A 17,714-nucleotide genomic window follows, 5' to 3' on the forward strand; every position below is an offset into this window, starting at 1 on the left:
ACCATGGTCCTAATGTGTTTGACGAGAGCTGACCTGTTGTGGTAGTGTGAGGAGATCGAGGTAAACATAGAGGAGGACTTGACGGAAACAGAAATTCGTAAGACAATTCTCGAAAGTAACAATGATTTGAAATTCATAAAAGAAATGGGTAAACAAATTCTAAGCAAGAAACGGGAACAGAAAGTAATTAGGCAAGAACAGGAACAATTTAGGCAAAACAGGAAAAAGCTAGGCAGGAACTGAAAAGCATTTCGCAGGAGAAAGACCTAACAGAAGTAACGAGGCAGTACGTTGCTACATTGAACAAAGAGATTGAAGGTTTTGAGCAGTTAATCGAGCAAAGTCAACAGCGGCTTGAGAAATCTGTAGGCTGGACACAGCGAAAGTGGGAGGAAGTAGACAGCAGATTTCAGTTGAAAACCGAGGAAAGTAGTAGCCCCTGCGAGATTAGCAGCACATTCATTAGTAAACTTGAAGTGTTAGCCGCTAACGATGCCTTAGTGGCAGCAGAGGCCGTTAAAGGCCAGAGTGAGAGCGACGAGGTGCTGTGCCAACAGAAGACTGTAGAGACAGCTAGGCCAGCTGCGAACAAATTGGCACAGTTACCGCGCGTGTGCGTCACTTGTAATGTTAGCGAGTTTGCTAGCGAAGAAAAGGGTACTGCTGACCCGATAGACACGAGCACCCATGTCAAGTCAGATCTCCGTGCCGAAGAGAAGTGCCAGTTGGACGATGCAGTTGAGAGTAGTTCTCGGGATGGCGAGCTCCGTAGCTCACGAGAGAACAACTGCATTGTTCAGAGATCGGTGCGGCTCTCCGCCAGTCTAGGTAGCCAATAGAGGAATGATTTAGTTAAGGATCATTCAGACTGTGCGGGTAAGAGACCGATCCGGGCCGACGAGATGTGTAACGGCCAGCACGAGGCGTGAGATGACGGCATGAAAAAGAGTTCGAGGAGAAAGCGCCGCAGAAAGAAGCGCCGAAAAGATCGGAATGCGGTGGCTAATGTTGTGCAGCCAGAGACTGCGACAGTCGCAAAAAGGCCATGCGCGAGGAAAAGAAAGATGCGGTCGTCGGTGACGATGTTGACGCATAAAACACGCTCGAGCCACCGGTCAAAGGGGGACCAAGAAGCATGTTCTGCATGGACGCGGACAAAGGGCACTGGGCAGTTAAATTCCTCGTCGTTCCGTCATTCTTTTCAAAGCTCAGCGTGTAGTACAAAGAAGCGCAAGGTGGCAAGACGAGACCAGGTGGGGAGTAGCGACGCGGTCAATCGAGGTCGTGATGAAAGTGGGGCGCCAGGACGCAAACTGGCAGGGGACTGTAACGTCTTGGGGGAGATGATAGTGAGTCAGCCCTTTTGTTGTTCCTCGGTAGCCAAAGTAGCTTTCGAACCGCGACCACCTCGGGTAAGGCTCAAAGTATGAGTCAGACGTAAGCATTTGGAACGGGAGGTCAAGAGAGCTTCCGTAGAAGTAAAACATTCTGTTTTGTTTTATTTTTTGAGCATCGGATAATTTTCGCGATTTAAGTTTCTTTCAATATGTAAAAGTATGAGCTCTGTGTTTTGTTCGAGAAGCTCCGAGATTGGAAAAACGGGTTTTAAGTAAACATGTAGTTTCGCGAGGTGTTCATTAATAAGTAGATAGGCTTTCTTTTTTTGTGTGTAAGTAACCTAAGTGTCAAGGTTATTGTTGAGAGGCCTATCGTAACGCGCGTGTGTATTAGTTACCCTTCCATTTTTTATGCGTTTTTTTTTATTTTCTAAGGTTAACCGCGTAGGTTTTCAGTGAGGGCATCATTTGCACTGAGAAGAGCTCTTAGGTCCATTAGCGCGTGTCCTGTGCGGACGGAAGGAAGCAGACGGTTTATGACTGGGTTGCTCGTGTTTATTGAGGGCAGCCGTATTCTGACTTCTGTAGTTAGCGTGCAGAGAGCTAGTTATTAGAAGACACATTTGTTTAAAGGTTCCTCTGTGTTGTGTTAGTTACGCAAGTTTGGTTGTTCGTTTAAGGAACGTGTCCTGTGTGGACTAAAGGAACAAATGTGAGTAAGCGTAATGAAACGTTTGTGTAAGACGCAAGTACACGTTCGGAATAGGGACCACAAAGCTAGCGCGTTTGTGATGACGTACCTGTGGAGTTGGCCAGACGGTTCGGTGGCAACAGTACATGAGATAAGTACGCCACTGTGATAGGGTAAGAATAGGCTGTTAGTGAACTTAGGCTTCTTAAGTTATGTTTGGGTATTGGTAGTTGAGAGCCTTCGGTTAAGTTCTGCGTAAACCTTTACTCTTGTGCAGCGCGACGGTCGGGTTTGGCCGAACTCAAAAGGAACATGAACGCTCGCTTTGGCAGCACGAAATTTTGGGGCAAAATTTGGGGATTCCCAGTTGAGTGACTTGCACTGAAATTGTGATAGGAAGCCTGGTGGGTTAACAGCTAATTCCGGGCATTTGAGCGCTGAGCGGTATTGTGTTGCCGGGTCGACTCTTCTGTGCCAGTTGTTGTGAGATGGTTGAAGGCATTCCAAGTGCGCAGGGGTTGCAGAGAGCAAAGCCATCATCTTGCTCGCCAGCCATTCTCTTCCTGCCCAGCGGTTACCAGCACTGGCCAGGCGAGATTTTCCGGGCCATGGAGGAGCTGTTAGCATTGGCCTGCAGCTATTTCAGCCCGCTGCACGTGTTCCAATCCAACCGGACGGGGCGCACTTCAGAGAACTGCGGATAACCGGCAGCCACGTGGCGCGGGGTCAGCTCAGGGGAGTTCTCGAGGGGAGGTAATTGGCGGAACCATTGTTGTCCGACGATTCCTACATCTGGTTGACAGCGGTGGGATCGTCCGACAACTCTGACAGTCCTCACCTCAATAAGTGCATTTGGGGCGCCACATAGAAAACAAACTTTTTTTTTTTGTGCTCACGAGAGTTTCGACGGGAATTTAGGGCGCAGGCCCCTTTACAAAGTGTATCACTCCTGAACAAAGCTGAAAGCCAGGCCGGAGTACACTTGGGCCCGTTTGAGAACCAGTTGGTGCACGGAGGCGGTGGGAATCGAACCCATAACCTCCCGCAGCCAAGGCGGGGGCTCTACAACAAAGCCACAGCTGCGGTTGTAATGGCTGCATAAGTCATGGCTGCATGTGGAGCGTAGCAGAGTTGGAGTTCACCACTGCTAGGTGCTTTAGAACTTCGGTGCATTTTTTTTTTTGCAATAGACTCTCATGTCAGGTCTTTGCATGGGCATGATTTATTTATTTTAACAAGCACCCAATACGCCGTACAAAAGAATGCTGCATTTTGGTGCCATCAGAGAGCAGCTGCTATGGCTAGGAACTAAACTTGCGACCTCATGCCCAGCAGAGTAGTGTACCCACTGAGCTACCATGGTATGTCTTCATGTGCACCTGCTATAATGTTACTTTCCAGTGCGATACTCTTTCTGTATGTTCAAGACACCTCACTGCACTGCAGGAATGCAGGGACCCTTTAAAACTTCACTAGCGCAAAATCTGAAGGTTAGCACAAAGACAATTACGCTTGAATTCTTGTATTTGGAACACCGCTATACGTCAGCAGTTAAATGGAAATGCTTACCCTATCCCCACTGTCCTCCTGAATCCACTGGATATAGTCTAATTGGACATCCACCTTATCAGTGACATCAGGTATGTAGAAGTGTTCATATGAAACCAAGCCACCACACTCTTTGTTCACCTGTCATGGACGAAAAAAGAAAGAAAAACCTCTAGCACAAAGCAGACTCTTGCATATAGATCCACTGGAACATGCAAAACAGATTCCACAACTTATGAAAAATAAACAAGAAAACATGGTGATATAAATGCTCAAACGTTAGCAGAACTACTTGTTGTTTGGTCCGAGCATGTGTGCTGCACCCCATATAAAGCAATGCTGAACCTTAATGCTACTTTTATGACTTAGGGTCCATAAAGCAGCATTAAAGCGTATGAACCTATGAAGGCTCTAGCCAGGACCATGAAATGAACTTTTTTGAAATTTTGTTCATACCTTTTTTGAATTGCAAAGCTATCCACTAATGGCAAAAATACAGTCAAACTTAGATACAGTTAAAACTCTAACTAACGAAACCCGATTTTAAGAAGTTCCCGATCTAATGAAGAAATTTCCATTCCTCAGCATTACCCATAGGGTTCAATGTTGTCATCAACCAAAATTAATGAAACTAACTTGGCCGAACTCGATTTAACAAAGTTTTTCCTGAAATAAATGAGTAAAAAAAAAAAGAGGTGATTTCTTTCTAATTTTGACACAGATGGGCTTTCCTCCAAGTGTGCACTCTAAAGCTATCGTGTTAAACCATCTAGGAGCCCCAGACACGGCCCTAGCTTTATTTAGGCGAGGCTGCACGCCGCACCCATGCATGAACAGCGGACTCAAGACCGCCTCGGTAGGGAGCCGCGGTGGTTGCTTCCATTATTTCATGATTTGTGCGACAGATGGCTGGATTAGCGGTAAATACAATGCTGCGGTAGCTTTTGCAAGTGGCTACGTTACAATTTTATTTCAAAGGCGCAAAAAAATTCTTTTTCAATTTTACAAACTTCCTGCTTTAACGAAATAATATGAGCGTGGTCTTCACTTTGTTAAATTGAGTTTCAACTGTATAACGAACATAGATAGAACAAATTATCAGATATAACGTAAATCCAATATTTTGTTGGTCCTTTAATGGAGTACCGTATTCTCCTGCTATAATGAAATCAATAATGCAGGATCTAACACAGCTTCAGTTAGAATGTAACACATTTTTGTTAGCATGTGCTTTAAAGGGCTCCTAACCAGGTCTGGCCATTTTGAGCTGCCAAGCGCAGAGCATACATTGCGCGATAACGAAAATGTATGCACAGTATTACATCGCTATGTGCCGTGGAAAGGTCTGAAATTTCAAACTGAATGCTGTTTTTCCTTCTCCTCGCGGCTGCTGCACTCCAAGCCGGAGGTTGACATACACATGCTAGTGCACCCATGTACACGTGTTTGCGCTGTGACGTCGCTCATGGTGACACGTGACTTCGAGAATTATTCAAGGCAACATCTGTTATTTGTGTAATATGTTGCTAGAATAGATGAATAGAAAAATAATAAAACACACAAACTGAATGTTGACATGTTTTTGTTTTACTTTGCGCCACAGCAAGAGAGATGTACTTCAGTTTCATCTGCTTGTTCCCACCTCGTGCAGTCGCGCATGCAGACATTGAAACTATGTCACTTTCTACCGCTTTCTAGCACGGGATCATGCTTTGTGATCCACTTGCTTGTGTCTCAGTATTCATGTAGCATAGACCACTAGTCAGGTGTCCTCGTGCACAGCGTGCAAAATCGTGCACTGCACGAAACGAAACAATCGCAACCGCTCGTGCGTGACGACGTCAGCGGAAGTGCACCACACCGCAAAAAAGTGAGAAAAAAAATGAAGGGGGGGGGGGAATCGTGATGTATGCATCATGCGATCCTCGAGGTCTGGTATGGGAGAACGCAGGGAACGAAAGCTTGCGGAGGCTAGACGGGGAAAGTGGAGAGAGTGTCTCGCATGGCAGTGGAGCTCGCCTCCTGAAATCATGGGATCGCGGCACTGAAATATTTTTATCTCTGCTATTAATGAGCCAATTTGAAACATTTTTGTGGCAGAACGCTCCCTAGAGGACACATAACATCCAGTGTATAACTGAAGCATGCTGTGCAGCCTGGTGAGGGGCCCATTAAAAATATATATTTTGGAAGCAAAAATTATAAATACAGTCACCAACCAATTTTTCAGACCTGCACAACTACTCGCACTTCCTTGCAGCATTGCCACCTACCCCTAGAATCAATGAATAACGGCAACGATGAAAATTTTGAAGACCCTATATATATTTTGAGCATAAGCTGCACACGCGATGCCGCAAACATGGTATAGCCATCAATAAAATTGCTGCCATGTTGATTGGGTACGAAACCGCAACTTTGGTTGCTGACTATAGATGAAGCTGCGCTGGGTAGGCGCAGTGGCCTAAGCAGTGCAGCCAGCATAGTGGCCACTTGTTCCTTATTCTATGGAGTGGCTGGTGAGAAGTCGTCACGAGAAGCTCACTGACAATATGTTCACAATTGTAGATCTTATCAGCAATCAAACACACAATCAGACACTCGGGCTAGGCTGACAGCCACAGCAGTGAAGTACAGATCCATGTACGGTCCCCTTTGTGTCGAATAAGTCTGCTGGGGGTGGCAGCTTGGCTTGGTAGGACCTTGTCGGCAAGCCACTGTACCAATCCCGCATAACTCAATCGCAACACTGCATATTCGTGGCAATGAAGAGCATGTGTATGTAATTTATTGTTGTTCCCATCATCTTCCCATAGCCAAGTAGGACGTGATACAATGCATAGCCCAATAGCAAGCTAGATTATTTTAGGTTGCTGCATTACTTACACATGCAGCTGTCAGAGTCAAGTCACCACAGGGTGTTTCAGCTATGTCGCGCAGCTTTATTTTATCCATGTACAACAAAGTCATCATTAAAGTTTGTTATACCTTGTTTGAACGTATCAAATTATTTGATGCATCAAACTTTAAGCACATGAACCAGTTCACTATAACCGGGCTTGACTATATGGTATACATATAGCAAGCAAAAACCCTTTGATGTCCCTAAATGCAAGGAATGTGTCTACACCTTGCCGATGAGCCAATAAATTTTTCACTGCAGTATTTGTTTAATGTTCTCTGAAGTAGTCGAACACTATGAATATCTCAAGACTGAGTTTGATGATTCCAGACATTGTCAGCCCACGAATCTATACGACATTATGTTGCTTATGCCAGTATGCAATACTTCCACTACATTTGAATATTATTCACTACACTCATTTATTTTTCAGGACATTTGTGCCTTCTTGTGCTGCTGTGAAACACACAAACTGTCTTTAAATTTTGAGGTTAACATCCATTCTTAAAGGAGTGTCAAGTCTGAAGCGACACTCCAAATCATTGGAATAAAGCTTTATTGTTTTAATTATTAAGGTATGCTCAGGTGTTACTGAAAACACAGAAATTATGAATTCCCATTTAAAAAATTGGTTAGAAGTAGAACTGTGTATGAGCCAAAACTTTCCTTAGGAACTGAACGGGTAAAATTAAGGTGACAAATTCACGAGGAGGCAGCATATTGTCAGGTGCCTTCTTGGGGTATACTGAGAATGCACTGTACACATTACACGCTCAAGCAAAATGCACTGGGACAGTATTTAAATTACAGAATGCAATGGCTTGGTGCTGCCATACTATACTAATGCTATATAGTGTACTATACTATTTAAAAACCTTTTGTGCGCATACAAACAAGGACAAAGAAGAGAAGCAACACAAGTACGAGCGTTCGTCCTTGTGTTGCTCCTCTTCTTTGTCCCTGTTTGTTTGCGCACAAAAAGCTTTTAAATAATGAATCTGTTCCAACTAGGCTGACTCGCAGTTATGCTATACTACATACTAATGCATTCTGGTATCAAATGATGAAAATGACTAAAGAAACAGCTGATGTTTCCACTCGGAATAAAAGCAGTAGAAACTGCCTTATGCACTGGCATATATGACGATTGAAGAGAAATAAAAAAGCACAACTTACTTTGTTGAGCTTGGCTAGAATATCCAGGGCCAGTTTGAGGTGTCCGTGGTTCTTCTTTGTCTGGAACAGGCACCATCACAGATATGTTCCCCCTGTATACACACACCACCTACCAAAGCCAGCCTTGGCCTCACTTAGGCTGATGCTAAATGTGATGGCACTATGAATTCCATCAAAGCAGCCTCCGTCAATGTAAACCTATAGACAAGCCAGAACTGCAGCTTTTGGCATCATCCTCACCTCTTGAGCAGTTACCCGCAGGTGAAGATACTGCAATCTAATTGGATTTATCTGTTAAAAAACAAATAAGGAGGGCATATTTAATCAGCTGCTATCACAGGAAACAAAAAGATCCTGTGGCTCCAAGAGATTACCAAATTAATTTTTGTGACTACACTCGAACCTGATCATAACAATATGGGATATAATGAACTAAATGCAATCCCCCTTGAAATTGCCATAGAGATCTACGTACGTACATAAAATCCCATTTTAACAAAGTAAAGCTGTTCTGCCAATGGATATAAAAAACTAGATTTGTCTCTCAAACCAAAAAGTGCGGGAAGTATATTTCTGCAGAGTTCAAAAAATTCACTCGGCAAGGCAGTTCAAAACTCCCAGAATCCAATACATCGACGAGGTCTCTCCCGCAGCCACGCACAGCTGCATGCAAGCAGCGACACTTTGCCATAGCACTTGTCTGCGCACAGCGCAGGTTGCCATAGTTTGGCATAGATGGCCAGGCCAAACCAAACAGACACAGCAAGGTTCACTGGCTGCTGACTGTGTAGCCAACATCTCACCTCACATAGTGGGACCCCAAAATAGCAGTAGAGCAGCTGCTGTGTAGGTGGTGTACCATGTTATTTTGTGTGCCACATGCTGCTCAACCCTGATGAACTTTGTTAACGGTACAGTGTGCTGTCTGTTCATAAATTCAACCATGTCGCCATTTTGTCAGTTTCACGAAAATCTGAACTGGCAAAGTGGAAAGCTGAAGTGAAAACCATCCCACTGTAACAGAAGGCAGCAATCATACAGGCTGTCTGTCAAGTGTTAAGAAGTTGTGTGTTGCACATTGCAAATAGTTTTTGCTGCTGAGAATTTGTTGCCATATTATTAAAATTTCAACGCATATGTGGCCACACAGCAGTTTGGCGAGCCGCAAAGTTGTCCTTTCTATTTTTTTTTTTTTTTTTTTGCTTTTTCAAAGTTGTGCACCCACTGGGTGTGTGTGCGCGCATACCCAGTGGGGTGCACAACTTTGAAAAAGCAAAAAAAGAAGACAACTTTAAAAGAAGACACACACATGTGTGCGTGTGTGTGTACATTCGTACATGCACTTGCATGAGTGTATGTGTGTCTTCTTTCAAAGCTGTCTTCCTTTTTGCTTTTTCAAAGTTATGCACCCCACTGGGTGCGCGAGTGCACGAACACACACACATATATAATGTGTGTGTAGGGGGGGGGGGGGTTCTTTTTTCTTTGCTGCACCAAATTTTTCAAGTTCATCTGAGGCAGTTGGCACAATTCTAACCCTTAAAGTAAATTACTCAATGAGGTGGACATTGCTTCCACGAGCAATGAGATGTGTAACTGACTAATTAACTTACAGCACACATTGCAATTTACAAATTGTAGCTAGTGAGTTTGCAAGGCATATTGACTTGGAACAAATTCTGAGGATGGCACCGGTTTTGAGATATGCGCTGTTAAATTTGCAGTAAAAACTGACTCTTGTTACAGTTATTCTTTAATGAAAACGCTGTTTTACACATTGAAGCACAAAAGTAACTGGAACGTGAGTGTCATTCGTCAGACATTTCGAAAGGATCTCGAAAACTGATGTCATCCCAAAAATTCGTTCCACATGGTGATTCGCCTTGCGAACTCACCAGCTACAATTGGTAGATTGCAATATTTGCCATAAAGTAATTAATTGAAAAGGTTTGTTTGTGCAGTTATGTTAATTATTCAATTAGGCATTCTGATTTCTCACAGAAGTAATGCCCACCTCATCGAGTAATTTAGTTCAAGGATTAGAATTGTGCTATATACAAGACGAATTTTTAAAAATTTGCTGCAACTACAAAAAAATACCTGGTATGGCAGTGAAGGGCAATAAGGAATATAGCGAGTAGGTATAACAAAGTAATTTAGGCTCTCTTTCAACTTCCTTACGATGACGTTTGAGTGTATGTGCATAGTCATCGTTCTATTTATTACCAATCGACTATTTTTGTGAAATCTACGAATAATCTCTCATTGCCACAACTCTTGCATAGCACCATCATTATTTTAATCACGGGCGGCAACTGATCAATGCTTGGCAATTACAGGCATGTATCTGCCGCATCTGTGTTGCAAGACCCTTGAACATATAGTAGTAAAACACATATGTTTTTTTAGAGGAAAAAGATTCACTATGTTCATGCTAGCAGAAAAAATTCAATCCAGTTTTCTCGTGACATCTCAATTGGCACAAATGATCCACAGTACAGTTTTTGTATAACTTTGGCTGCAGAAGAGCAAGTTAATGTTAGATGCAAATATCTTGCAAAGGCACTCCAAAAAAGTTAGCATGACAAGCAACTTTATAAAATGAGCTCAGCTAGATTATGTGAAATTTCAAATGTGCTCTTGGGACAAAGAAATGACAAAGAAGTAGTGCAAACAATCACAAGGGTGTTTACTACACCTTTCATAGACCTTTCATATGTCGAATTAATACCAATAGAACACGTTGATGAGTGCTAACAAACCAAAGAAGTCCAACTCTTCACGACAGGATATCGAGTGAATATGTTTGCCCTCATGCCTGACACCGTCCAATTGTTTGCATGTACAGTCCAGCGAACGGTGGCGCATTCAAATGATTGTGTTCGTCCATCTGGTGTCCTGCTCTAAAGGCTTTCACAGGATAGTCCTGCGAAGCACGCCAACACGCGCACGAAACATCCATGCACACAGCCGACCCCAAGCCAAAGAGGAAGAGGCTAGTACTCCCTTTAGCGCCTGAGTAAACCCGAGTAACTCGCACCATCTCTCATACTATTCTGCAACTCCACCGACCGCTAGCGGTTCATAGCTATGCAGGGAAGCCATATTACAGGAGACGCAAGAGCCATGGGGTAAAAACATCAGAGGACGCATGAGAGTCAAGGGTCCCAAAAATTAGTGTTTTTGACTATACAAACAGCCTGTCAGACAGTTTGTTGGGTAAATAAGAAGGGTTATTCAGGTATACCAAGGTTCCGTATTAGGACTACTATTGCACCTACGATATATAAATGGTATTTCTGCAGCTGTTGAAGCTCCTGTGAAATTGATTTTTTTTGCAGATGTTTGCTTAGTTTATTACTGTGTACACTGCGAGGAAGATCGGATTAAAATAAGTCAAGACCTTCAAACGCTGAGCTCATGGTGTCATAAAAAGGGGATGAAAATAAACTAATGAAATAATGTAACTCCGTTCAAGTATTTACACATAACAATAATGAATAAATAAACTGGGCTGGTGACACCATGTAGAGAATGTGTGTCAGCCTATCACATTTCTTTTTTTACTATTATTATTTGTTCATTGCAGTGATGCAGTAAATTCTTTCAAGACTTCACTATATCCAGCCTATCTTCAAATATGATAGTAGTTTGGAGCCCACATCAAGAGATCTTGAAGAAATTGGAATGTATTTAGCAAATTTTAGGACATTTTTTATATGCTCAAAAGACCAACAGACTGACACAGTGTCAGAAATGTACTAGTGCAGTCGAACCCACTTATAATGATACTGGTTTTAACAATATATCAGTTATACCGAAAAGAAGCTGCTGCATCATCAACTTTTGTATGTTTTCCATGGTGAAATAACCCGCTTACTACAATGCCCCGATGCCGCATTATCAGTTATCAAGATGAAGTCTGGCTGCAGGGTGTCTGAGCCAAAAGGCAGTGAAATGCGAAATCCTTGAAAAGAAAAAAAGAAAACGAGAAATTTGAGCGGCTGCATGAAGGGCCGCTGCTCCAACAGCCGCTGCACGCTCATTTTTCAGCCAGTCTCTCCGCACGCCTCTCTCAACACTGTCCTCACATTACAACGTTTAGGCAGGCTGCCCTCAGGCAGGCTGGTTGAGACAGGTGTACTCAATGTTGTCCTTCGGGGCTTCATTTTCGCGAGAAACCTTCCGCTGCACTACGTGAAGCACCTGGATGCCTTGGAGAAGGATGTCGGCAAGCTTCACGTAAAGCATGCAAGGCTGACAGACATAGGGTTTTCTCGTACAAGACAGTGAGGAGTACATGGCGAGATGCTTGTGGCGACCTTGCCTCAGCATTTCTTCTGGATTTCTCAAGCTGACAGGCTGCCGCGGCAGCCTGTCTGGAATTTTTAAAAGGCCCCTTTTGGTGCCACCAAAGCGATGCCTTGGCGGTGCTCGCATATCGCTTGCCACCCGTGACCCTTCTTTACAGTTGTTATAGCAGTGCCATTCTTTAACACCGAGAGCCGCGGCTTGTTACACGCGATCAGAGTGCCTAGGAAGCAGTTAAACGAGTGAACACAATCAGCAGCCAGATGAAAGAAGGTGGTGGGGAGGGGCACTAGCCTCCCTGCCATGATAGTTTTCTCACGTCAGCTCTGCCAGCCCCCTATTTTGATTTTTTTCATGCAACTCCATTATAACAATGGACTTTTCACGGCACTTGAATACTTTTATAAGTGGGTTCGACTGTAGTTCAACAAGTAGTGCATTGTAGTGGTCGTGAAACCATTAGTTAAAAAGACCGAAGCATAGAGTGATTTTCTAAGTAAGTATTACAAGGACAATAAAAAATAAAGTTGCACATGTGAAACAGCTTCAGATGTGGTGTCCTCAGGCAAAACACTTAGTTTGGTTCCACAACCAATACTAGCTTGATCCTATTTGTTTTGTTTTTATCTTTTCTGTAAATATTACTTTGGGGAATAGATTATCAAATAATGCGGTGTGGAAAAATGATGTAAGTGGATCTGAATTGTGCCTAGATAAGCTTTTCAATTATGTGCTTTCTCTTGTTAGCTGGGTATTTGTTATTTTATATCTGTGTACACGTATTCCTGTATTGTTCGTACTCTCCCTGTAATAGGCCTCAGTAGTGGGTTAACAGTGTACAATAAACTAACTTTTCATTAACGACTTCAGGGCACATGCCACAACCGTGGAATGAACCTGGTCACTGCTCAACACATCTACACACACAGTAAAAATCCTGAAAGTAGCATCAGTTACGAGACATGCATTGATGTTTCTTTTACTATTTTCCTGAAAAACCTCCCACGTGGGACAAAGCTAAGTGGATTGCCAATATATTTTGTAAAAGAGTCTTAGCATAAATGCCCAGAAATTGGTGCAAGGTTGAACTGATTAACTATAACATTACCTAGAAAACATTAATTAGTTCATTATGAGTATCGCAAATACTGGTATGCTACGGCTAGTAATGTATTAATGAGAAGAAAGAAATTGTCTACAGTGCACTGAATTTTACACATTTTGGCTCTTCCTCTATTTGAAGCAGGTCATATCATTATCCAGAAAATTTCCTCATGTTGATATTCTTTATGTTAATGCTCAACTGCAATTTTTGCTTTTACTCTCTACACAACAATGTGACTAACATTCTTACGGAAAAAAACTAGGTACAGCGCTTCAGTAACTCTCGTTTGAAACACCAATCGACTTGCTTAGTTCTTACCCAGCATACCCAGTGTACTCAACATTGCAGATTACAACTTTGACTGCACTGTCTCATTTCCACCAAGCCATAATCCAATAAATATTATAATCCTAAATAGCCTCATTATCACAGTTTTCTTAGCAATGCAAAATACAGAAGATGCACATACAACGTAAGGCTGTACGTTATGGCTGCATGCTTTATTTACACTATCGCCTCAGAGTAACTTGAAACAATAACTACAAGTAATCAATGAATGTGAGCTTATTTGTCCAACAAACTCACCTGCATCTGATGGGCAAGAATATAAACAACACATTCCTTAAATATCTGAAAAGTAAAAGAAAAGACATTCAAACTTGCACACCTGTTCTAGTGAATTCAAATTCATTTCCATTCCTTTCCTTAAGGAGCCCTGAACCACTTTTTATCAAAGTCGAAAAATGCATTTGAAGTTGAATGTGATTATTTCAGCAATACAATGCCGCAAAAAGTACTTGAATGCATACAGCAGAAGTGGAGTTATTGGCAATCGAACATCGCGTTAGCGGTGCTTTCGTTCCTTCTTCAATGGCTTCCGCTGTGAAGGCTAGGGTGGAGCGGGGTGTGCCCACAACGCCCCGCCTACTGAATGTGGCATGCAGTTCAAATTTGATTTTGTATGTCCACGTAAATGCCATTATTTCTGATTTTGGCATTTACAACGCGTCAAATGTGGTTGTCCTCAGCGAGCTACAGTGTGCTCAATCGGTGGATGCATCGCGGCACCCCGCGGCCACAGTATCTACGCTATGTAGCAGACCGCAGCTGCATACAACTGCAGTGCGTATGAGCAGCATTTGCTTTGTGCACAACAGGGCTTAACGCTCGCGCTTATATGTTCCAGTCTGGCCGTGCTACTTGGTGTAAACGGCTTTGTCGTGCATCAGCTTGACTGATGGATAGTAGTCACATCAAACTTGTGCATTTTGAAGCGCTATCAATGTGTATGCGACTAGAACACTCTCAGCCGCTTTTCTAAAGTAGAATTACAATAAGCAATTATTTTTTCCGAGTCCTGAAGAAAGTTTGTGAAAAAATAACGGAAGCCATGCAACTGCAGTGCCTGCTTGCATGATCACAGTGCTCTCAGTCGTGCCATGCATGAATGAGCAGCTATTGTAAGCTAGTGCACTGTCACCTAGGGAGTGACAAGGAAGCGATTATTCCAGGTTCTTCATTCTGTGTATTGCTATCACAAACAGCTGCATCTGTTGCTTTTGGCAGTGAAATTGAGGCAAACCATTGCCATGAACTTCAAAGCTAATGGCTGCATTATTGCCCTTTTACTTTTTCAGCTGCAGCACAGTGGGTTAAAAACACTATTTATACATGTGTGTGCAGCGTAGCAGGCCAGAGCAAGCTAAAGCTTAGGCTGAGCCATCTGCTGTTTTGTAAGTAAATTCGTCTTTTTCTCTTGTTCATGCATGGCACATTTGAGAGCACTGCAATTCTGGTGCATAAATGCACCGTCACATGGTTTGTTTTTTTTCATACTTTACAAGCTTTCTTTATGATTCAGAAAAAATTCTTGTAGATTAGACAGAAAGCTAAACACTTCTGAATGTAACACGTTCAGGAATACTCAAAAACTTCCTCCCTGGATGTTTTTCTTTAACATTAATACGGGACATAATATAATCTTGACTAATTATGCAACTGAACAAAATGCAAAAAATGCTATGACATGCTCTGTAGAGTTGCAACCAACATGGTTTCACTCGAGTCCTCCTTTAGCAAACCTGAATATGGAATATGGAAAGGGCAGAAACTCAACTGAATGCTCCGAAAAAAAGATCGTGGAGCTCAACAAAACTATAGAAGATCACTGCCAAACCCTGAGCAGACAACAGTGGGATGAGGCCTGCAATTCCGTGGATGGCCAGGTGAGAGTTGGAGCTAAATAGAACCTACTCTAGCATCTGCTCAATGCTAGCAATACCAAGTCAAACCAAACACAAGTGATAGCGAAGGTTCTACACGAGGCATCACAACCAGAGACAGTAAAGACCATACTCAAAAGACTCGCTCGCAAGTATCTGACATTGGGCAACTCGAGTGACGAAGACTATCTGCCCTACAAAGGCTCATCTTGCCCCAAGCTAGATAACCCCTTCAAGTCATGCAAAGTAAGGGAAGCCCTCCAGAATCTAAATGGGGGGTCGGCCCCTGGTCCTGATGACATCCCCAACTGGGCCCTCAGAAACCTGGACGACGGCTCCATATGGTTGACAGAGGAGATCAATGGAATATGGCAACAAGGGGTTGCCCTGGAGTCCTGTAATATGGCCTTGGTCATCCTCATTCCAAAGCCTCTGGCATCCACTTTACGCATGCAGACGAAGTCCTATCCCAACCTGGCCCTTTTCCATATGATCACTCCAGAGGCTTTTAGGTCTACTTGCCCCAACTGTGGGGCTATTAGCAATCTCGAACACATGCTCTGGCAATGCCCCTCGTTGGAATGCCCCTCACGGAAGAATAGAGCTCTGCCATCCAGAGCTCAGAACTTTCACGGCACACTTGGGCTGTCCAGAGAGCCCTCGATGCGGCAGTTAGGCTCGGCCTACAAGTCCCCACATGGGAGCGGCCTGCAGCTCTGCCCTGGGGCAAAGCTTCTCAATGCAGTCAAAACAGATGCGCTATCGGCATCAAATGAAACGTGAACACCAGTGTGCATGGTACAGTTTGCACCGTCTAACAGTCTTCATTAGAGATAGCTTTGCTCATACAGTTAGCCAGTAGGCGTCAAGGATGCTCGTTCTACAGCGATATTTTAAGATCCATTTGCTTTGATTTTTCTTTTCTTGTTTTGAAATAAAAGAGAACCATAACAGAAATGAAAATATTGCAGTATAGGGGGAGTGTCATCATGCAGTGCAGTCAAACTGGATGTGCGCACCTGTCAATGGTGATGACTGGACAACGCATACTATAGCTTCAGTTATGCTTCGACCATGCACTCCGCTGTTGACGTTTCATCTGACACCAATAGAACACATTTTAAGCGAAAAAAAACAAATAAAACATCCTGGCCGTTTAACCATTTGCATTTCTTCAAAAAGTGATGCAAGGCCCCAAGAATATCTCGGTAAGATTCCACAACAAAAAAAAAAAGGAAAGAAGAAAAGTAACAAAATGGGCACAGTAAGTTAAAATGCCAAACATTTGAACCAAGCGCACACAAGAAAAAAAACAACAAGCATAACAAGTAGGAGGGTGCAAGTACTGAATAGTATTTTTCAAATTACCAGGAAAAGAAAAATAAAAATAAAAAAATCAGGAAAAGAAAAGCAGAATATGAAATTGAATTTCGAATATCAGAAAATTTTTTTAGAAAATTTATAGGTTACAAATTTTTGGCAAGAAAATATTGTGCTGCACATGCTCGAGAGTCTCCTAGCATTGCATAGCAAAAATGTAGCAAGCTATCAGTAACATAGTTACAGTATAATTATCAAGATATACAGAACAATCTGCTCTTATTAAAGGGAACTCCAAATTAGCATGCCAGCACTGATTACAGCTGAGTTCTAGTATATGAAGGTCTGGAAAATATATTTTTATCAATAGAAAGTCTGCTGAATAGAATCAAGTGCGTTTTTCCCTCTGAAGCTATTGAAGTAGTGACATTATGTTATACTGAATACCAATGAGGTTTTCAGTTGAATAGTGACCCTGTGCTTTACAGCAATCTTTTATTACATAGGAAGTTTTGCTTTCCAGTTTTTCTCCAAAATACAGAAGGGCTATTCCAACTTTACGGCACATAGGTTATCATTAGGCAAATCTGTGTGACAGACAAAAAAAGGCATGTCACGTGACTCAATCACTGCTCCTCGCATAGCCATCGTTGGCACTGTGTGGGTCAACTGCAGTTGGCGCCGATGGTAAAGAGCAGGTAGCATCCATGGTGTTTTATTGTAAGGTTGAAAGTAAAATTAATCCTTACCGTCAGGAGGTCTTCAAACTGAGCTTCAGTCAAAAGCGACCACCATTTATCTGAAGAAAAAACATGTATAAGCCAAGTTTTAAAGTTTTAAGTGCAACCTTGACACTTAAACTCAGTCAAACTTCTTTTAGTTAACATTACATTGTCCTCATAGTTTTTCATGCTACCAAGTGCTATCAAAACTGGAGAATTCAAGGCATGAAGCTCTCCAAATTAAATGGCAATACCAAACATCAAGACAACAAACAAGGCATTCTTTAGTCCATCCACAGAGAGCAATATGTAAGACAAAAAGGAAGAATTTATGTAAAGCACACTACATGAATCATTGTAGTGACACTCAATGCTACCAG

The 17,714-nt window shown here is 42.7% G+C and overlaps 1 protein-coding gene across 9 annotated transcripts in view; it reads right to left on the bottom strand.

The window, feature by feature from the left end:
* Herc4 (HECT and RLD domain containing E3 ubiquitin ligase 4) overlaps positions 1–17,714 on the bottom strand; it is a 283,732-nt gene that overhangs the window by 124,166 nt on the left and 141,852 nt on the right. For 8 of the 9 annotated variants that reach the window (XM_075697778.1, XM_075697806.1, XM_075697804.1 and 5 more), the window contains 5 exons: positions 17,362–17,411; positions 13,656–13,700; positions 7,895–7,945; positions 7,655–7,714; positions 3,598–3,717 (listed from right to left, as the gene is read on the bottom strand). In XM_075697778.1, the coding sequence (XP_075553893.1) occupies positions 3,598–3,717; positions 7,655–7,714; positions 7,895–7,945; positions 13,656–13,700; positions 17,362–17,411 (326 nt within the window). The remainder of the gene's footprint in view (positions 1–3,597; positions 3,718–7,654; positions 7,715–7,894; positions 7,946–13,655; positions 13,701–17,361; positions 17,412–17,714) is intronic. The other variant, XM_075697790.1, reaches the window with a different exon arrangement.

Source organism: Dermacentor variabilis, chromosome 1 (assembly GCF_050947875.1).
Source record: "Dermacentor variabilis isolate Ectoservices chromosome 1, ASM5094787v1, whole genome shotgun sequence".
In the NCBI taxonomy this organism is placed as follows: Eukaryota; Metazoa; Arthropoda; class Arachnida; order Ixodida; family Ixodidae; genus Dermacentor; species Dermacentor variabilis.